This window comes from Salvia splendens, chromosome 9, assembly GCF_004379255.2.
Source record: "Salvia splendens isolate huo1 chromosome 9, SspV2, whole genome shotgun sequence".
NCBI classification, from domain to species: Eukaryota; Viridiplantae; Streptophyta; class Magnoliopsida; order Lamiales; family Lamiaceae; genus Salvia; species Salvia splendens.
In genome coordinates this window covers 24794366-24814597 of record NC_056040.1, presented here as the reverse complement: position 1 = coordinate 24814597, position 20232 = coordinate 24794366, and the positions used below count along the sequence as shown (strand labels likewise).

At 34.3% G+C, this 20232-nt stretch overlaps 2 protein-coding genes across 4 annotated transcripts; both read left to right on the top strand.

Annotated features, from left to right (window-relative positions):
• Positions 1-1551: 1551 nt before the first annotated feature.
• LOC121749542 (putative elongation factor TypA-like SVR3, chloroplastic) lies at positions 1552-6557 on the top strand. The gene is made up of 14 exons (XM_042144107.1): positions 1552-1894; positions 2313-2422; positions 2591-2794; positions 3132-3308; positions 3612-3764; positions 4209-4298; positions 4429-4563; positions 4638-4754; positions 4839-4990; positions 5080-5164; positions 5260-5354; positions 5449-5614; positions 5748-5943; positions 6078-6557. Exons 1-14 carry the CDS (start codon positions 1684-1686, stop codon positions 6209-6211), a joined length of 2025 nt encoding a protein of 674 aa, XP_042000041.1. The 5' UTR covers positions 1552-1683; the 3' UTR covers positions 6212-6557.
• A 6106-nt stretch (positions 6558-12663) lies between these two features.
• Positions 12664-14937, top strand: LOC121747137 (calcium-dependent protein kinase 20-like). 3 transcript variants are annotated; one of them, XM_042141131.1, is made up of 6 exons: positions 12664-12994; positions 13108-13562; positions 13707-13830; positions 13900-14043; positions 14177-14329; positions 14399-14937. In XM_042141131.1, the coding sequence occupies exons 2-6, from the start codon at positions 13269-13271 to the stop codon at positions 14428-14430; spliced, it is 747 nt and encodes a 248-aa protein (XP_041997065.1). In that variant the 5' UTR covers positions 12664-12994; positions 13108-13268; the 3' UTR covers positions 14431-14937. The 3 variants fall into 3 exon arrangements, with proteins under 3 accessions (XP_041997065.1, XP_041997064.1, XP_041997066.1); XM_042141130.1 differs by having other exon boundaries at positions 13071-13562; XM_042141132.1 differs by lacking the exons at positions 14177-14329; positions 14399-14937 and adding an exon at positions 14140-14168 and having other exon boundaries at positions 13071-13562.
• Positions 14938-20232: the final 5295 nt, after the last annotated feature.

Genomic DNA, 20232 nt, shown 5'->3' with positions numbered 1-20232 from the left:
TAGAGAGAAAGAAGAGAAACTCGTTAATACAAGTGGTGCAAATCAAATGAAGTGCAACGAGCCGTATATATAGAGTATTGGAAAAAAATGAAAATTGGGATGTCCGTCGGGACGTCCGTCGAGTCACCACAATAACGGTTCGTCGCAATAGTGGACGTCCCGGACGGACGACCCGCTCGCCGATCGAACGTCCGCCGGGACCCTCCGCTATTGTGATGCTCTTAAACCTTCTATATATACCTCCATACCCTGTTATTTATTTTTTTACTATTTTATCTCATTTTATTTAATACCTACAATTAAAAATAAAATATAAAAATAATGCTAATGTGGAAATGAGATGACTCTATGATAGTCTCTGAGATAGGTCCTTTCATTGCAGGGAAATAAGCCCCTGAGTAAATTGTTGACGTGACATGAGGAAATGGAGATAGGCCTATCCATTGTGAATGTTCTAAAACTAATAGTACTAAAAATGAATATCACATTCCACTCATTTTAACCCTTCATTTTCTTTCATAAAGTTAAATAATCTCTTAAAATCAGTGCTGAGTAAAAATGAGAGTAGTAAGTACTCCCTCTATCCTACAATAAGTTCCTATTTTGCCTTCCGTCCGTCCCACAATAAAAGTCATATTTCACTTTTACCATAAATGGTAAGCAGGTCCCACATTTTATCAACCTATTTCACTCACATTTTATTATAAAACTACTCCCTCTGTCCGCAAAATATTGTACAAGTTTGACTTGGCACGAGTTTTAAGAAATGTGAAAAAAGTGAGTGGAAAAAGTTAGTGGAATATAAGTCTCATATTTATATATTAGTTTTATAATAAAATGAGTGTAATGAGTTAGTGGAAAGTTGGTTCATTTATCAAAAAATGGATAAAAACAAAGTGGACAACATTTCGCACATGGACCAAAATGGTAAAACTGGACAACATTTCACGGACAGAGGGAGTAATATATATAAGTTGGACCTTATATTCTACTAACTTATTCTAATTCATTTTTCTTTACATTTCTTAAAACCCGTGCCCAAATAAAAAAGACTGTTATCGTGGGTAGAGATGTCCAAGGTTTACGGTTCAAGCAGTTAACCACGAAACCGTAACCGGCGGTTACAATTCCGAACCAGAATCGTGAGATAAAAATGGAACCGAAATCGTCACCTTTGGAACTGTGGGCCGGTTTAGGTTCCAAAATTCTTGAACCAAATCAATGACGGAATCGCCGGTTTCAGGTGGTTCCAAACCGGAACCGCTAAAAACCACCGAAAAATAATGAAATCGAACCAGAATCACAAACAATCAACGGTTCGGAGCAGTAAAAAACCACGTGAAAACCGTGAAACACCCTCACATCTCAGTTTTAATTTGGAAATTTCTAAAATCGGAACCGACCGTTCTGAATTGTAACCGCCAATTCCGAAATCGTGGGCATCCCTAATTGTGGGATGGAGGAAATATGAGTTAACAAGAGAAAATAAGAAAATAAAATAAAATAATTAAAAAAGAGCAGCCGCAACCCTTCTATCTTGAAGACGATGTTGAAACTGGAATTCTCAAAGCATTATAACAGCCTTTCACTTATACTTCACCATTCACCATAGCCCCATCCTCTTTTCTCTCTCCTCCTATCTCTCAAACTCCACCCCAGTTTAGAGATAGAGAGAGACGAGCAATGGATATGGCTATTGGTGTCCGCCCCACTTCCAGACCTATTCTCCTATCGTCTACCAACTTCAATTCCGTTAAAAGAAGCTCCACTAATGCCCCTTCTTGGCCCAAAAGGCAATTTTTCGGTGGCCCTTTATCTATTAAGACGAATTCCAAGATTTTGACCGCCCCTCTTCGGAATTCTGTCAAATGCTCTGTTTCTGAAGCTGCCACCGGTATTCTGTTGCTTTTGATTATGAGCATTGCCTCGCTTTATTTCCTCAATTTTTAGCTGTTTTCTGTTATTATGTATTTATATGTGTGTGTAGTGTGATGATATGCTTGTGTGGCTATAAGGAAACGTTGTTTTTTTATTTGCTTTTTAGGTTGATTGATGCTATGTGGGCTGTGGAGTGTGTTTTTCCTGAGTTTTTTTTTGTAATACTCCCTCGGTCCCCTAAAAATAGAAACTTTTTAAACGGAACGAGTTTTAATGCAAAATTGGTAAAGTATGAGAGATATAAAGAAAACCGTGCTAGTGGAAAATGGGTCCCACTCGTTAGAGAGGAAGAAATTTCCTAAAAAATTTCTATTTTTAGGGGACGGAGGGAGGGTGTGAAGTTTCTAAATACTGTGTTGTTTGTTTGTATTCAGAGAAAAAGCTTCAGTTAGTAAGAAGAGATGGCATTCGAAATATAGCAATAGTTGCTCATGTTGATCACGGGAAGACTACACTGGTTGATGCTATGTTGAGGCAATCCAAGGTACGTGCTCTTGGAGTCTTGCTAAGGAATAATCTTTAGTAATTTGTAGTCAAATGTTGCAAAATAAGTATTTATTGTTTTGGGGGCTTAAGTTATGTATGGGACTCCGGGCATGGAGGTATTTGTGAATGGGGAATCATGAAAGTTCTTTCCTTTGCGTTTGTGCAGGTTTTTCGGGATAACCAGTTCATGCAGGAGAGAATAATGGATTCCAACGATCTAGAGCGTGAAAGGGGAATAACGATTCTTAGCAAGAATACATCTATTACGTATAAGGATACGAAGATTAATATCATTGATACTCCAGGTCATTCTGACTTTGGAGGTGAAGTGGAGCGTATTCTTAACATGGTGGAAGGAGTTCTTTTAGTGGTACTTTGGTCTTTTCTGCAATACTGAATTACGTTGTCGATTTGTTTGTATTGTGTTGATCTTTATTTATTCATCTAAAAATGTGTAGATCATCTTATGTCAATCTAATCTAGTTCCCTTTGATATGCTAAACGATCTACAATGTGACATGAAGAAACCAAGTAGTATAATAATGCAATTATTCTGTCATTTTCTATTTCCCTTGATACAACTTAATGTTTTTATCTCCCCCTTGAGCTTTTTTTTTCATTCACTAAAAGTCCCACCCTTTTTAGCGGGCAGTATTTCCCCATGATTTTGTTATACTGCTGAATGTGGTAGTGGCTGCTATTTGTAGGTAGATTCTGTTGAGGGTCCAATGCCGCAGACAAGATTTGTCCTGAAGAAGGCTCTTGAATTTGGCCATTCGGTCATTGTTGTCATCAATAAAATTGACAGGCCCTCTGCTCGTCCAGATTTTGTCATAAATTCGACTTTTGAATTGTTTATTGAGCTGAACGCAACAGATGAACAGGTAGCTTTGCTGTAAATCTTTATGAGCAATATATCTTGAACTCCATGTGTAAATTATGTAGTTGCAAATTGTCCTTGGACGTTTGTTTGAGTAGGTGATTTATGATTATTATGATTGGCTGGATATTTGTAACATGTTTTAATTTTATTCTAATCATATTCTTACGAGCTGGACTGCATGCCAGGTTTCGAGTTCCTGGTTGTATAAAGATACAAATAACAAAAGTCTTGACTGGAGAAAAAATCGATACCGTGGATTATTGCTTGCTGCAATGTTTAGTGGTTTTTTTTTTCTTGATGGCAGTGTGATTTCCAAGTTATATACGCGAGTGGCCTCAAAGGACAGGCAGGACTTTCTCCTGAAAACCTATCTGACGACCTTGGACCCCTTTTCGAGACTGTTGTCCGATGCATACCTGGACCACAAATTGCCAAAGATGGTTCTCTTCAAATGCTTGTAAGCAGTGGTCTACATGTCAATTTCACTTACTCTTTGCATCATGCATATTTTAATTCTTAATCTGTGGTAACTTTGAAGGTGGTATGCCTCTTTTGAGCAAAAGAAATATGAGTATATTATGATATGATGCTGTTTGAGTTATTCAGTGATCTGAGATACATATATGCAGATAAAATCAGTATGGTCTGGCATATAGTGCAGAACTATAATAACATTTCTACCTAATAGAATTATAATCACGGTGTGATGATGCATAAGTTAGATATTGAAAAGCGAGCTTAGAGTGAAATACCATGTTATTATCTTGAAAGAGAATTGTCAAGTAAATGAGATATACAGTAGGAGTTACAGAGAAGCATGCGGATCGTATTATATGGTTATGCATTATTTTGTTTCTTCTCAAATATATAATGGTTATGAATTTTTTAAAATCATTTTCAGGCTACAAATATCGAATATGATGAACATAAAGGGCGCATTGCTATTGGTCGTCTGCATGCTGGGATGTTGCGGAAAGGAATGGATGTGCGGGTAAGCTCAAACATTTGTAGTTTCTCTCCAAATCTACTCGACTCGATTGATATATGATTCTGGAGCATTGCAGTACTTTGCTTCAATTATTTAATGAAACCTCATTAGCTTGATTCTTTATTTTGTTCAGATTTGTACCTCTGAAGATGAATGCAGGTTTGGTCGAGTAAGTGAGCTGTTTGTGTATGAAAAGTTCTTCCGAGTTCCTACAGAATTAGTAGAGGCTGGTGACATTTGTGCTGTTTGTGGCATTGACGATATTCAGGTAGGGTCGTATTTCCTCTCTCTGACACGTGATGGATAACTTTTACTTCTGACAAATATTTTTCACCGAATCAGATTGGAGAGACGATTGCAGACAAAGCCGCGGGGAAGCCATTGCCTTCCATTAAGGTCGAAGAGCCTACAGTGAGAATGGCTTTCTCAATCAACGTATCACCTTTCGTGGGCCGTGAGGTATGTGTCTGAACATTTATAACCGTTATTAGTGAAAACAGTGTTTACTAATGAATCGAAACATCCTTTTTTGGTGGACTGTAGGGGAAGTATGTCACCAGTAGAAACCTACGAGATAGGCTATACCGTGAACTTGAGCGGAATTTGGCAATGAAAGTTGAAGACGGTGAAACTTCTGATACATTTATTGTCAGCGGGCGTGGTACTCTACATATCACAATTTTAATCGAGAACATGTAAGAATCTAGTCTAAATTACAATCAGTGTTAGTGTTATACCACATCTTATATCTATATGTATATAAATTTGTATAAAATTTCTCCAGGCGTAGAGAAGGATACGAGTTCATGGTGGGTCCGCCCAAGGTTATCAACAAAACAGTGAACGACAAGTTGTTGGAACCGTTTGAGGTAATACCAAGAGCTAAAAAATGGAGTAATGAATATATCTATATCTCCTATTACTTGTACTCAACGAGAAAATTTCCAATGAATGGTTTATGCAGATTGCTATTGTAGAGGTACCAGAAGAATATGTGGGGCCCGTAGTGGAACTTCTTGGTAGACGGCGTGGACATATGATCGATATGCAAGGAACTGGGTACTGACCTTTATCCTCAATTTTGTTTTTCTTTTCAAGGCGATTTTATTCTGGTCCACGACTCAAACCAGTGACTGTAATGTATTCTTATTAGGTCGGAAGGGACGACCTTCATGAAATATAAGATACCAACGAGGGGCCTCCTCGGGCTGAGAAATTCAATTCTCACTGTAACTCGAGGCACAGCAGTTCTGAACACAATATTTGACGAATATGGTTCTTGGGCCGGTGATATCAGTACCCGTGATCTGGGTTCTTTGGTAATTTCTAATGCTCATTATCTTTTTGTTATCTTCTTACGTGAGATTACTTTGTCCCTATTTGCGAGCATCTCAAAGAAACTGCAGACACTTCACCTTGCCCCCCTTCTTCTTCTTCTTCTTCTTCTTTAAGGTTGCTTTTGAGGATGGAACGAGTACATCCTACGCTCTTGCAAGTTCACAAGACCGAGGCCAGATGTTTATTGGACCCGGAGTTGATGTGTACAAAGGTCAGATAATCGGCATCCATCAGCGCCCAGGGGACTTATCCTTGAACGTGTGCAAGAAGAAAGCAGCCACAAACATCCGTTCAAATAAAGATCAAACAGGTGAGTACACCACCTAGCATTTCTAGCATTATCTGTCGTGTCTATTCTCTTCCAGTTTTGTTTGTTACGAATGCAATCACGCAAGTAGTCATAAACTCCACGATTCACTCTAAATTCTCGTTTGGTGCTTGTAGTGGTTCTGGATTCGCCCTTGGAATACAGTCTCGATGACTGCATAGAATACATTCAAGAAGACGAACTCGTTGAAGTAACCCCCTTGAGCATCCGGATGTGCAAGAACCCTAAGATGACGAAGAAATCTCGTTAAAAATGTCACTAGGAAGCTAGGCTTATATGCGTGCCTGCTCTCATCTGCACACGGATGAAGCTACCATCCCGGTATGTTCACCTTCTCAAGCAACGAACCCTCGCCCTCTGGCTAAAGATCTTGTCGCTTTGATGGTTGAAATTCTTAGTCCGAACCGGGGAAATATTTTTGAACCTTCATAATGTTTGAAGGTGACTTGAATACATATAGCAATAGCAGAATAGAGCTATAAATTTTACATGTATAATCTTATTGTTTTTGTCTGGTATTGTTAGGATTATTTGAGGAAATTGACTGCATAAAGAAACAGTTTATGTGTTAATTCATGTTTTTATTTTCTTTTTAATTATTGTAAATTTTGATTGGATGTGTGTTTTGGTGGGAAGTGTCAATAATTTTAAGATGGCAGATTGTTTATATTCGAAGTCAAGAGGAAAAGTTTTAAGCATGTTCAAAGGTCAAGAAAATTGTTGTAAAGCACAAAATTCTATTCTTCATTGTAGATTATCTATTAGCCACTATTTTGAGGAAGTTTCTCTTTAATTTTTATTCAAGAAAATGATGCGTCTGATATGCCAAAGAAAACGTGTTCCTTCCAAATACTATTATTAGTCCAATCTTCCAAAAAGTTAAAATTAAATATTTCCCCAAAAATGTGGAGTAATTTATTGATACCTATACAACAAATCATAAATTTGAAGTGAAAGTAAATTTTAATGATGCTGTGGAGATTAAATGCTACTCCCTGTTTAATAGACAAAATATATTTTGAGGTCAAGTATTTCTTTTTCTGAATTTGCATATAAATAAAAGAAAATTTGTACCATAAACCAATCCTATAACATTTCTTATTCTGATCTTCAACTTAAAGTTATTAGATAAACAGATTTTATTTATTTTTAAAATTAAATAAAAAATTCTATTATAATCCTTATGGACGTAAAAAATTAATTCTAAATATAAAATATAAAAATTCATAATTTATCAAATGTAAAAAATTAATAGAAAATTATAAATTAATTTCTGTTATGGGAAAACATTATGTCTCTGAATAATTGTCCTTTTAAAATAATATTTTGACAGTTGCGTACGTTTGACAACGTGTTGTTATTAGTTGATGTAATCGAATTATTAATATACATTTACCTGTGTAATAATTCGTCTGATTTTAATGAATTAATTAATCCATTTGGTTGGCACTTCTACCCCAATTCATAACAATGATTATTTAATATTTTATCCAAAGAATAACTCTTCATTACAAAGGAACCATTTACTAGCCTAATGATTTGTAGAAGTTTCTTTCACAGCAGATGGCAAGTTTAGGTCGTGCTCTTCATTAAAAAATAATTGATAATGTCCCACAAAATGAAAATGCATTACTAGTTGTTAAAATTGCTAATTTTGCAATAATAATTAAATGTATATAATTTATTTTAGTCAGATGAAAGATGATAATGAGGATGATATTTTTACATACGCACTGGTAGTATTTTTTTCAAATAGACAAAAATTTGGATAATTAAAAAGTTAATTCAACTCCTCAAATTGATATATGGAGTCTATACCAATATGTTGTTGCATTGTTTATTGTTTGTCACATGCTTTTCTTTTATTGTTGATTTGTAGAAAATAAATTTAAGGTATTTTAATGACTATATGCAATCTGTTGCTATAATCTTATCGACAATATTTTCTACGACATAGGCTCTTCATCAAATAAAAATAATTAACAATGAAATTTGAGATTTATCTATGAAAATATAATGGTTAAGTTTTTTATTATATTTTGAACCCTCGTTAATTACAATGTTGTTTTGTACAGATTATTTAGGGGACAATCGACGAAAATATGGTAATCCTTCTGTTTATTCCCTTCGTCTGCTAGTAATTTATCAAATTAACTTAAAAAGAAACGATCAGGTGGTATTTGAATTGTCACTTACAATTAAATAATTACTTAGTTTAGTGCACTATTCGTTTCTTAAAAATAAAAACCCTTTTCTTTTTTTATCTATTTATTAAAAATAGGAAATTTTCATTTTAGAAAATGGACCTCACAATTTACTGACACTAATTTCACTACTTTTTTTCTTCCCCCTTAACCATTTATTTTTTTTCATTTCTCTTATTTTTATCAATTTTGCATTAAAACTTGTGTCATTTTAAAAGTTTCTATTTCAAAAAATTCAAAGGAGTATTTCATTTTGAAACAAATTAGAATTTAATGATTAATTTAATATAATTACCATAGTTCGATAATCAATTATAAAACTAACACTACTACTAATCATGTTTTCCTTTTTTTCATTTAATTGTAGGAAATGTAATCTATCCATCTAGAAGGTTCTATGAAGTAAGAAGTGTGTAAAGTCTCACATTTCATTAAATAATAGGATGTGATTTCCAAATTTATTTTTTATTACTATGATATTTCAGAATATTGAATAATCGTGACAAGATTTCTAACAGAAGCTCTACCGTTCGTGTATCACATGATTCTTGACAAAATATGACTTTTTATTTATCATCTAATTGACAAAAGTGCCCCTTCATGGTGCAGCAATCGTTTATTTAATTACTCTTAAGGAGTCATTTCATTATTTTTTATACAGTTAACAAAGATAATTTTAGATTTGTGGGATAATGAGAAATTAGACATTTTATCAACATAAACAGTTGTAGCAATAAAAATACTATAAAATTTATGTTTGGAATTGTAATCTATGATCACTAGACCAAACTATAAGTTATCCGAACAATTAAAGTTATGGTAATTTCAGCTATTGAATTGATTAATTCGAGTCTATTGGTGGGCTTCTAGAAAGTTGCCCAGCTGGCCAATTATTTAACTAAAAATACTCCCATTTAAATTGTGAATTTATTAAGGTCTGATCCATATATTGCCTCTCACATACCTTAAAATAATTAAAACGATTAAAGTTTAATTCTTTTATCTTAAGTTTTCTGAAAAGCATAATTTTTTTAATTTCTTAATGGTTTCTGTGGGGACTAAATTGCTAAAAATATATACTTACTTTTAGAATATTTTTTACTTGAACCATCGAGATAATTAAGTACTACTAGATAATTTAAATTTCATCCTAAAATCATGGTGCAATTGGATAATCAAACTGAAAGTAATGAGAATCAAATATTTAAAGTGATCAACATTGCCATTATAGTAGTCATCCTCTAAATTGTTCTTTTTTTTTATTAATTTGTTAATATGCCCCAAACTCTGAGATAACTCAGTTTTGGTGGTTTTTTATGCCAAAGTTCATAAGGGGTTATTTTGTTCCTTTTATTAGGAACTCTGTTCAATAAGTAACAGGATGTTAACATAGCTTCACCCCAAAATCCTTCATTTAGGCCAGAATAGCACAACATTGAATTAACCATTTCTTTCAACGTTCTATTCTTTCTTTATGCTACACCATTTTGTTGTGGTGTATATGGAGCAGTGGTCTGATGTACTATATTCTGTCAAGACATGATACTTTTATTGGCTTTGGTTATCTTTGTGGCATGTTTAGGTTGAATCTAGATGTTTCTTTTGTTAATAATTCTGTTTGCATGACTTCTACTAGTTCTAGTAATCATGTTAGTAAATCAGAATTATAAGATGCAGAAACGAAGCATTGCGTCTCTTCATCAGTTAACCGATTTTAACTGATTTTGGCGGATTTCTAAAATTGTAAATTAGTCCTTCAATTATTGGAAATTACATTTCCGGATGAAGATTTCAATATAGCAACTTTAATGGAAGTAAAAAATTTCAAAGCTGACCTGGCAGCTCGACCCCAGCCAGGGGCTCTGCCCCTTGGACCCTGTCATTGTTGGATATTTTAGTGTAATTGGATTAACTTGATTGATCAATATGATCATAATGAGACATCAAATAAGTTGGAAGTGCGGAGTGCACACTTGTTTGAATTCGTTATGATTGGACGGGGGTTCGGGGGCAGCGCCCCCAAGAGTGGGGTCCAAGGGGCAGAGCCCCTGGCTGGGGTCATTAAAGTTGCTATACATAAATCTTCATCCGAAAATGTAATTTCCAATAATTGAAGGACTAATTTACAATTTTAGAAACCCGCCAAAATCAGTTAAAATCGGTTAACTGATGAAGAGACACAATGTTCCGTGAAGAGACGCAATGCTTCGTTTCTGCATCTTATAATTGATCATTTTCGGTTCTAAGATCTTATCGAAAAATAAACATACGAATCTTCTACAAACCTGAATTGTATCCGATCAAATATTGGTAGAACCGCCAAATTGATTTGATCTGAAAGTGTTTTCACGCCTTTCAGGATATCCAAATTGTTCACGCTTGATAATATCTCCCTAACATCCCTTTTAGGACAAAATGGAAAGATTTTTCTTTGTAGATTTTAAATATTCAGTTGGTTGTCAAAAGAAAATAATTCTACAAATACCTGAACTACAAAAACAGTTCCTGGACTATGCGTTTATCTCGCCCTTAGTCCCTGGACTTTTAAAATATCCCCAGACAATCCTGGACTAAGCGCTTATCTCGAAAATAGTCCTTTTCAATGTTTTGGGTCAAAAATACCCTTTTAGGGGTTTGGGCAATTCCGTCATTTCCAAAATTTGACTTTTTCAGACTGTCAGCACATTAATTGATTTGTGTAGGTTGTCTAAATTTTTATATTTCTCTCTCTCACACACTGCTCTCCTCTATTAAATACTCTCTCCTTCTCTCCTCCATCTCTCTTTCCTTTTTCTTCCTCCCTTCCTTCTGCAAAAGTCGACGCAAAATCTCGACTTCAAATGGAATGTTGGGAGAAAAAAGGCAAGGTTTATTTTCGGTGGTATTATCCGAATTATGTGGATTTAGACTTGGTTGAGCAGATTCGGCGCGAAGGTTTCATTTGGTGGGTTGGAGGAGAGGAAGAAGTTTTTGTTTCATTTGTAGCTATTACCGTGGGTTTGAGCAAGTAGGTTTAATAGATAAAACAGATTTCAGTTCGTGAGTTTTGGAGAAATTTATGATTCGCTTGAATTTTATTTGATTATTTCAAATAAACCATTGTCTGTTTTTCTTGCTTTTCCATCCGTCACCCTTGTAAGATGTGAGTCGGTGGATTTGATTCCATTAATATCAAGACAGTGCTTTTTTTGGATGAATTCTCAAATTTGTAAGTTGGTACTTGGTAATAATTTTTAGTAAAATTTTAATATTTTCATAAGTATTAGTAGTATATTTCAAAATGAAAACAACAATGGGTTAATGAAATTACCAAGACTACATAAAATTAAACCGGCCATTTTCAAAAGTATAAAATGTACAGTACTCTCTGTCAGGGACTACGTCTGATATTTTTTTAAACCCGATATGATATTATTTTTGGGACTACATCTGATATTACTATCAAGTATCCAATAGGATATTATTTTATGTTTATTTCGCTGTATACTAGATATGTTATTATTTCAGTAACTTTTCCTAGTACCCCTTATGATATTATTTTATGTTGATTGAGCCGAATACTACATCCGATATTATTTCAACAAGATTCATTTCAGTAACATTTCCAACCCATTCTTACTACTCAGTGAACTGTTTTTTTCTCGATTCGTATATTTCATATCCATCGAAGAAAACCCATTCAGCCATGGTTAATTTCATGTCAAATTTAGAAATAAATTATTCAAATCACAATATCTGAAACAAACTTGAAACTTAAAAAAATTAATACTCCTTACTTAGAACATATAAATCAAAATCAAATTACATTGATTTGAACACTACAATTCTTCGCCAAGTTCACGCACCACTACAATTCTTCACCAAAATTTTTTCCTACAAACTGCAATCTACTTGTCAAAACCTACTTCATCAAACTCACCATAATAGCTACAAACGAAACTAACAACGAAAACCCAACAAATAACACCAAAATACAATCTTTCACTTTACTTCCACCTTCAAAACGATTTGGATATACTTCAGAATCAACTTCGTCTTCTCTTCCAACTTCGTCTTCACGCCCACCGTGCCCAACCAAGTAATTGCATTAGGAAGGGGAGGAAGAAGAAGAAGGGAAGAGAGATGGAGGAGAGAAGGTGAGAGTATTAAATAGAGGAGAGAAGTGTGAGAGAGAGAGAAATATAGAAAACCAGACAACCTGCACAAATCAATTAATGTGCTGACAGTCTGAAAAAAGTCAAATTTTGGAAATGACGGAATTGCTCAAATCCCTAAAAGGGTATTTTTCGACCGAAAATAGTGAAATAGGACTATTTACGAGATAAACGCTTAGTCCAAGATTGTTTGGGAATATTTTGAAAGTCCAAAGACTAAGAGCGAGATAAACGCATAGTTCATGGACTACTTTTGAAGTTCACTCCAAATACAATATACTAGCACGAATTAATAAAATATTGGTATGAATCAAATGTCTCTATCCCATGAAATGTGAGGCAATGCAAAATTCTCTGTTTCAACATTTTCTTCAATCCCAAACCCCTTCCCCTCCCTTAAATCTCCTTGTCCCGCTCCAAAAATCATACTATGAAATTCCATAAATTAACTTTTAAATTTCATCTTGTTTTCTTGAGAAAAAGCTTGCACCTTTATCTGGGTGTTTGTTTCCCTCTGAAATTTTCAGTCTTCAAGAATCCAATATTTGCAGTTTAAGTTTTGAAGCATTTCAAACATTCAGAACAAACCCTTTTCGTTTTACTTCTTAACTTCAAATTCTTGATACGAAAGATTCGATCTTGATCGTCGTAAACTTCTACTTATCTTCAAGAAAGGTGAGAATTTTCAATTATTATAGCTTCTGTTTGTCAAAGATTGAATCTTTATCCCTGATTTCTGTGAAATTCTCAGAATCCTCTTTGGTCTGTGATGGGAAATTGCTGTGCAGTACCAAAAACATCCGATGAGAAGCATAAAACAAATCCATTTGCAACAGATTTCGGCGCGCCAAAATCCTATGTGCTGAGCAATCCAACGACAGGGCATGATCTGGAGGAGTTCTACGAGCTCGGGCGCGAGCTCGGGCGTGGCGAGTTTGGGGTGACATACATGTGCACTGACAAGGCGACAGGGGAGAGGTTAGCCTGCAAATCCATCTCCAAGAAGAAGCTGAGGACTAGTGTGGACATTGATGATGTTAGGAGAGAGGTTGAGATCATGAGGAAATTGCCTAAGCATCCCAACATTGTCAGCTTGAAGGATGCCTATGAGGATGATCATGCTGTGCACTTGGTTATGGAGCTCTGTGAGGGCGGTGAGCTCTTCGACCGGATTGTCTCTCGAGGCCATTACACTGAGAGGGCTGCTGCAGCCGTTACTCGAACCATCGTTGAAGTCATTCAGGTCTAATTGCACTTTAGGGATCAAGATTGTAGATTTTTATTGTGAAAATATGATGTTGGTGGTGTTTATTGAATCTTTGTGTAAGTAGATGTTGCCTTTTATTTGTTGAATTGTGTCATTCCTACTTGTATTCTAATGTTGCAGGTGTGCCATGAGCACGGGGTGATGCATCGTGATCTGAAGCCCGAGAACTTTTTGTTCGCAAACATGAAGGAGACAGCAGCACTTAAGGCCATTGATTTTGGACTCTCAGTCTTCTTCCATCCTGGTAAAGAACAAACTGAGTAGTATTTGCATTCATTCAAGTCCTGTCTTAATCCGTATTGATACCGTGCAGGGCAAAGATTCAACGAGATTGTGGGAAGTCCTTACTATATGGCCCCGGAGGTGCTAAAGAGAAACTATGGTCCAGAGGTAGATGTGTGGAGTGCTGGTGTCATCCTCTACATCTTATTATGTGGTTTCCCACCTTTCTGGGCCGGTTCGTTATCTTGTCCCTTCTCTCGAGATACTTTCACGTATAGTAACTGTTCTTGGTTCAATCTTGACATGTATTTTTGTAACTCGTTTAGTTTAGGATGAAATAATTTGAGTACATAAATGTCAAACTACAGAAACTGAACAAGGTGTGGCTCAAGCAATCATTCGTTCGAATGTGGAATTCAAACGGGATCCTTGGCCTAAGGTCTTCGATAGAGCCAAGGATCTGGTCAAGAAGATGCTCAACCCCGACCCCAAACAGCGCCCTACAGCACAAGAAGTTCTAGGTAACGCAGACTGCGTGCATTGTGCTCATATTCGAATCATTTTCTAACGAGTGTCGCTGTCCATTGCAGATCATCCTTGGTTGCAGAACGCGAAAAGTTGAAGTTTATTCCAAAATTTGAAGTTTATCAATTTTATGACCAATCTTTTGAATTAACATATATTAACATGAAAGTTGAAAACAAATATATTCTTCATTTTAATCAATATAGATTAACATGAAAGTTTATACAGGTACAACCTGCGCTTTGGTTGTGATGAATATTACTTTAAAATATCCAAATGAATTTATGTGATAGGATTAACATCAAAGTTGACCACATTTAGAAGGAGGATATTTCAAAGTATATTTAGAATTTGATTTATTTTTTAAAAAAATTAATTTTGATTGAGAGTCATTAAAATTTCGAGTTTTAAAATAATTGTTAAGAGAGAGAAAATGACTATGCAGTCCAATTTACGTGAATTACTCGTCTCTTTTGATCATGTAGTGACTAAATTACCCTTAAAATTTTGAAAATGATAGTAATTTTTTTATCTAAAAATGATAGTTTACTGAAATAAAATGGACCACATATTTTTTATATTGAATTACATGGTTATTACCATGTATCTAGTTATCATCCTAATACGTCTCTATGTATATTATTTAAAATAAAAAGTTTATTTTATTGTATGATTAATTATTATTCTCAAATATCATCAATGTAGTATTGGATCAGTTGCCAAATAAAGTAGAAGAACACATAATAAATGCACTTAACGTATTCGGGATAGTCGAGTTCAAATATTATCGAGTTACTCCCTCCGTCCATGAATAAAATGTGAGTGGAATGGGTTAGTGGAATGAGGAATCCACCTACCAAATATAGTGAAATGAGACATTTATTGGCGCACAGACGAAAAAGAGAAAAAAAAAACATTTAATGATAGACAGAGGGAGTATAAATTTTCAATCCTAACTATTTAGAATTAGTAGCAATTAGGATAATTCCATGATTTTGTGTGACATCCCTATATACTACTTCTTCCGTCTCAGTTAAGATGACATATTTTTTAGTCGGCACAAGATTTAAGAATTGTTGGTTAATTTGTTTAATTGGTGAGAGAAAAAGTGGGTCTAAGTATTAAGTTGAGAGAGATAGAGAGTTGAATATTAAATTGAAGAGAGGAAAAGTAATTGAATGTATTAATTGGAGAGATGAAATTTCTAAAAATAGAAACATGTCCTTTTATTTAGAATAAACTAAAAAAAAAAATTGTGTCTTAAATGGGACCGACAGAGGACTAGTATATGAGTACGGTTTCATTTCAGAGATGCATTAAACAACTTGATGGGCTAAGATTGTAAGTTGGGCCAAAGTATATTGGTTATGGACTTTCTTAAAAATACTTTTCAAAAGAATATAGAAGCGATTATAATTATGAAAATTTATTTTGAGAGGAGGATAAAACAAAAATGCCCCCAAATTTTTTTGCTATCAAACCCTTTTTATATACTCCTGCTATTATAGATTACTCGGAGATTCACATGTTAATAACTGATTAGTGAATACAACCTACTCCATCTGTCCGTGAATAAGAGTCTCGTTTTTCCATTTTAGTCCGTCTGTGAATAGGAGTCTCAGTTCACTTTCACCATGAATGAGACCTCTATTCCACTAACTTTTTTCCACTCATTTTTCTTAACATTTCTTAAAATTCGTGTCGTTCATAAATAGAACTCCTAATGGCAGACGGAGGGAGTAATATTGTTCTCACGAACTAGTGGTTAAACATGAGTTCCCACTCAAATCTGATGTGGTCGGCGCCATCTTTGAAAATAATTTAATTTAAAATTTGAATTAATTTGTGCTATCAAACTAAAGAGTTGTCGATATTAATAAATTTCATCGCCCCACAATAATTATATAGCCGTCTACTTGCGTCACGATTGAGACAGAGATCTAATGTACTCCATATATGTTGTTACAAACCTAACATGTGTCATCCCATACGCTAATAAATTTATGTTTGCTCACATTTCATAAGTTGCTGCATTCACAATTTTTTTGATACATATCTGGAAACATGAATTTATTGCAATAAAAGAGATGTTGTCTTCCACTATCTGGTTCAGATTCTATTCCAATATTTATAGACCCCCATTTGCATCTCCTTTTTTGAGTTACTATTTTTAAATTGGTCCCTTGCATTTATTCAAAAAAAAGAAGTTATATGGAGTATATTAAAGGGTGTTCAGTTGGCAAGATTAAATCTCATTATTAAATATGTATCATGTTTGGTTCATGAGATTGAACCATTCAACTTAATCCTAGATGGATAGTCTCATGATAATTAGTCATAGCCTTCCCCTCCAACTAAAATAATCCCACAACTTAATCCTAGATGATTAGTCTCATAATATTAGTCATGGCAATCGAACGCCACCTAAATCTGTTATCTTTTGATAATATGTTTTGATGCAAAGTTTTTATTTCGTTAAAAACTTAATGGTCAAACGTGGGTCGACCCAATTAGTGATTTAATTTTGAGTCTGATTAACCTGATTAACATTATTAATATCATTAGATTAATCAGATTAATATTAATTAGGTTAATAAAGTTATTTAGATTTAAAATTAAGTCATAAATTTGGTCAAAATATGTTTAACCGTCAAATTTTTAATAAAATTATTAACTATGTACCAAAACATATTATTTGAGATTAAAAGGTAACAAGGCCAATTTTGGACTTTAATCTTAATTTAATGGCACTTTCAGTCATTAACTTTTGAATGTTGAAATTAATGCTCGAGAGTAACTACTCAAACTAATGAACATTTAAGAAAATTCAGCTAAAACGCAAGAAGTTAAAATTGAAAAAAGAAAAGGAAAAAGTTGAGTTGGACACGAAATAGAAAACAAAAAATGGGATATAGAAGATCCAAGTGACTACCCGATCTAGTTATTTCACCCTCAATTTTGTATCGTATTTATTTCATCACAAATACAAATAATAAAACTTAATGTGCACCAAGTTAAATGAAGTGTAAATATAAAATATAAAATATAATTCCATGAAAGAGATCCTAACACCACTGAATTTACACCAAGTGGAGTGACATAACAAATTAATATATGATAATTAGTTATTAGTCTATATCTTGAACTATGTACACTTATTCATTAATATTCCATCTGTCAATTTTGCTCATAAAAGAACAAACTATTATTTACCATCATATTAGACAATATTGCAATCGTTACTTTAAATTTTGCATTTTTTAACACATGGGACATCACCTTCAAGAAGAATTCGGTTTCAAATTGGTCTTCCCTTTCCAGCTATATAATCTGGCATTATTATATCAATCACAGATTGTGACAAATTAATCTCCTAATGGTGAGGTCATTTCGTGAAATTAAGGTTAACATTGAATATTTCTTTTCCAAATCGGATTGACTAATCTAGATGTTTTGAGTGAACATAGCCAAAATTTAATTACTATAGCCTCTCACTTAAAAAAATAATAGTAATTGTTAATATAGGTACTATAGTACCTTTATTACATACCCTTACGATTTATTAAAAATAAAACATTTTCCTTCATGCTTATTCTGCCTACCAACTCCTTCTAAAATCCCGCGCCATTCAAGAATATAAACTTCTTAGGTGGGACCGACCGAAAGAGATCACCTACAACAAATCCTAAAACACACTCACAACAAAATAAAATAATCTTATAAACATTAGCAATTTTAATAAGTGATGATGGGGTCCATTTTATTTTGTTGTGAGTGTGTTTTATGATTTGTTGTAGGTGATCCCTTCCGCGGACGGAGGGAGTATTAGTTAATAATGTTGGAATTGTGCTTGGTCAATGAATGTTGACCAATAATAAATGTGACTAAACATTTAATTTAGCATCGATCTACTTTCGGAATAGATGACCATAATATATTCATTTTCTCAAATGCGATTTCCGGTGAATGAGAAATAATAGATTAAAATTAATCACAATAAAGCTAAAAAGTAGCTATGAGAAAAAACAAGGATTAATTATCCCCCCACATTGGAAATAACAACATTATCAAAGAGGTTTTTAATAAAATGAATATTACGTGTAATAATTATCATGGGCAGTGGAGCCCACACGCGCGCACTGTGACCCACGCCTCGATTGGATCTTGGCAATTGGTCTCTGTGGCTTGTCGTTAAGCTTGGTCCGAACCCGGCCTACTCTTTTTAGACTACCTTAAACGTAAAAGGTCCACGTTATCCACATCGTGTCAGACACGCAACAAGGTTCACGAAAGACCTCGACGCATGGCATGCCCTGATGGACCCCGGCATGTAGTGTGTCCACAATGGACACACTCAAGCATTCTGCATAGCATAAGCTCTCTCCCTCTCTGCATTGTCTCTATGTCGAAGCTTTGCCCTCGTCATCATCCAGATCGCGGGTGCTTGTTCTGTCTGCGGTGCTGCAATGAACAAGACGAAGTCGTTTTATCTTTGGAGACGATATGTCAATCTGAGAGCACTATCGGAGTGTATTTTGTCTTACGAAAAAGGATTTCTTGACTCAAGCTTAAATATCCTACGGTTTTATAGTTCATTTTGTTAATTTCATTCCTTGTAATTCCGTGTAATTTTTACACGACAAGTTTCTACCTCTATTCCTAGAACCAACAAAAATAATCACTCATTTTATTTGTTGATTGTCTAGATGGCGTAGGATGTCAGAGGTGCAGTACTTAGACTGAATATAGTTCATATATATACGAATACGATACTTGTACCTATTCAGTGGCGAAGCCAGAAATTTTAAAATGGATGCTCAAATTATCGTTAATATTTATAAAATTTTTTCGATATTCGTGATATCAGAAGTTCGAAATAATCAATATTTTCAAAAATTTTACGTAAATATTGAATAATGGATGGAAACAAATTTTTTATGATGTTTAAATATCACCATAGAAAACATCAACGAAAATATAAATTATAGTACTAAAAATACTAGAATACAATAATTATTATTTTAAATTTTTTTATGAGTATAATCATGGAAGAAAACAATTACGAAATGATAAAAAAAATTAAATTTAATACTCCCTCCGTCCCAAAGTAGATGTGACACTTGGGGATTGGTACGAGATTTTAGGAGGTGTTATTTTGTGTATTAGATGGAGAGAGAAAATAGTATATGTATATTAATGTAAGAGAGAGCTTTTTTCTAAAAAAAGAAATGTGACATCCTTTGTGGGACAAACTAAAAAGGAAAGTGAGACATCTACTATGGGACGGAGGGAGTAGTAATTAGTGTAAAAGAGAAGCAATAGAAATTATATTCCAAAAAATAGAAAGTAAAGAGAAACAAAAATATTAACATTATACTTGTAAAGTGAAAGAGGAATAACAAACTTGTATAAATATAAAGACATAAAGAAGAAGAAAAAGTTGGAGATAAAAAACATAGGTAAAAATGCCGACAACCAGAATCGAACTCGCGACATAAGGGAACGGAGACGATGTCTCCAACCAGCTGCCCTTTTTTTTTGCCTTACCAGACATACATCACAAACTCTGTTTACACATATAATAATAGTTAATAGGAAAATTGATGGGGGATCAGGGCAATCCCTGGCTCCAACGTGGCTTCACCGCTGCATCTATCCATAGTAAAAGTATAAATTAGTAAAAAGTGCATTAGAGCATCTGCAATAGCGTCGGAAATCCTGTTGGCTGCATGCGGCGATATTTCTGGTACTATTGCAACTCATAGTAAAAGGGTGCGCCGGGTTGCGCCTGCGCATGCAGCTGTTTCTGTCGGGCCTAATTTTGTATTTATTTATCTTAATTTTTTTATTCTGTTTAAATACCCTCATTTTTTATCATTTTGTATTCTAACCAAAATTT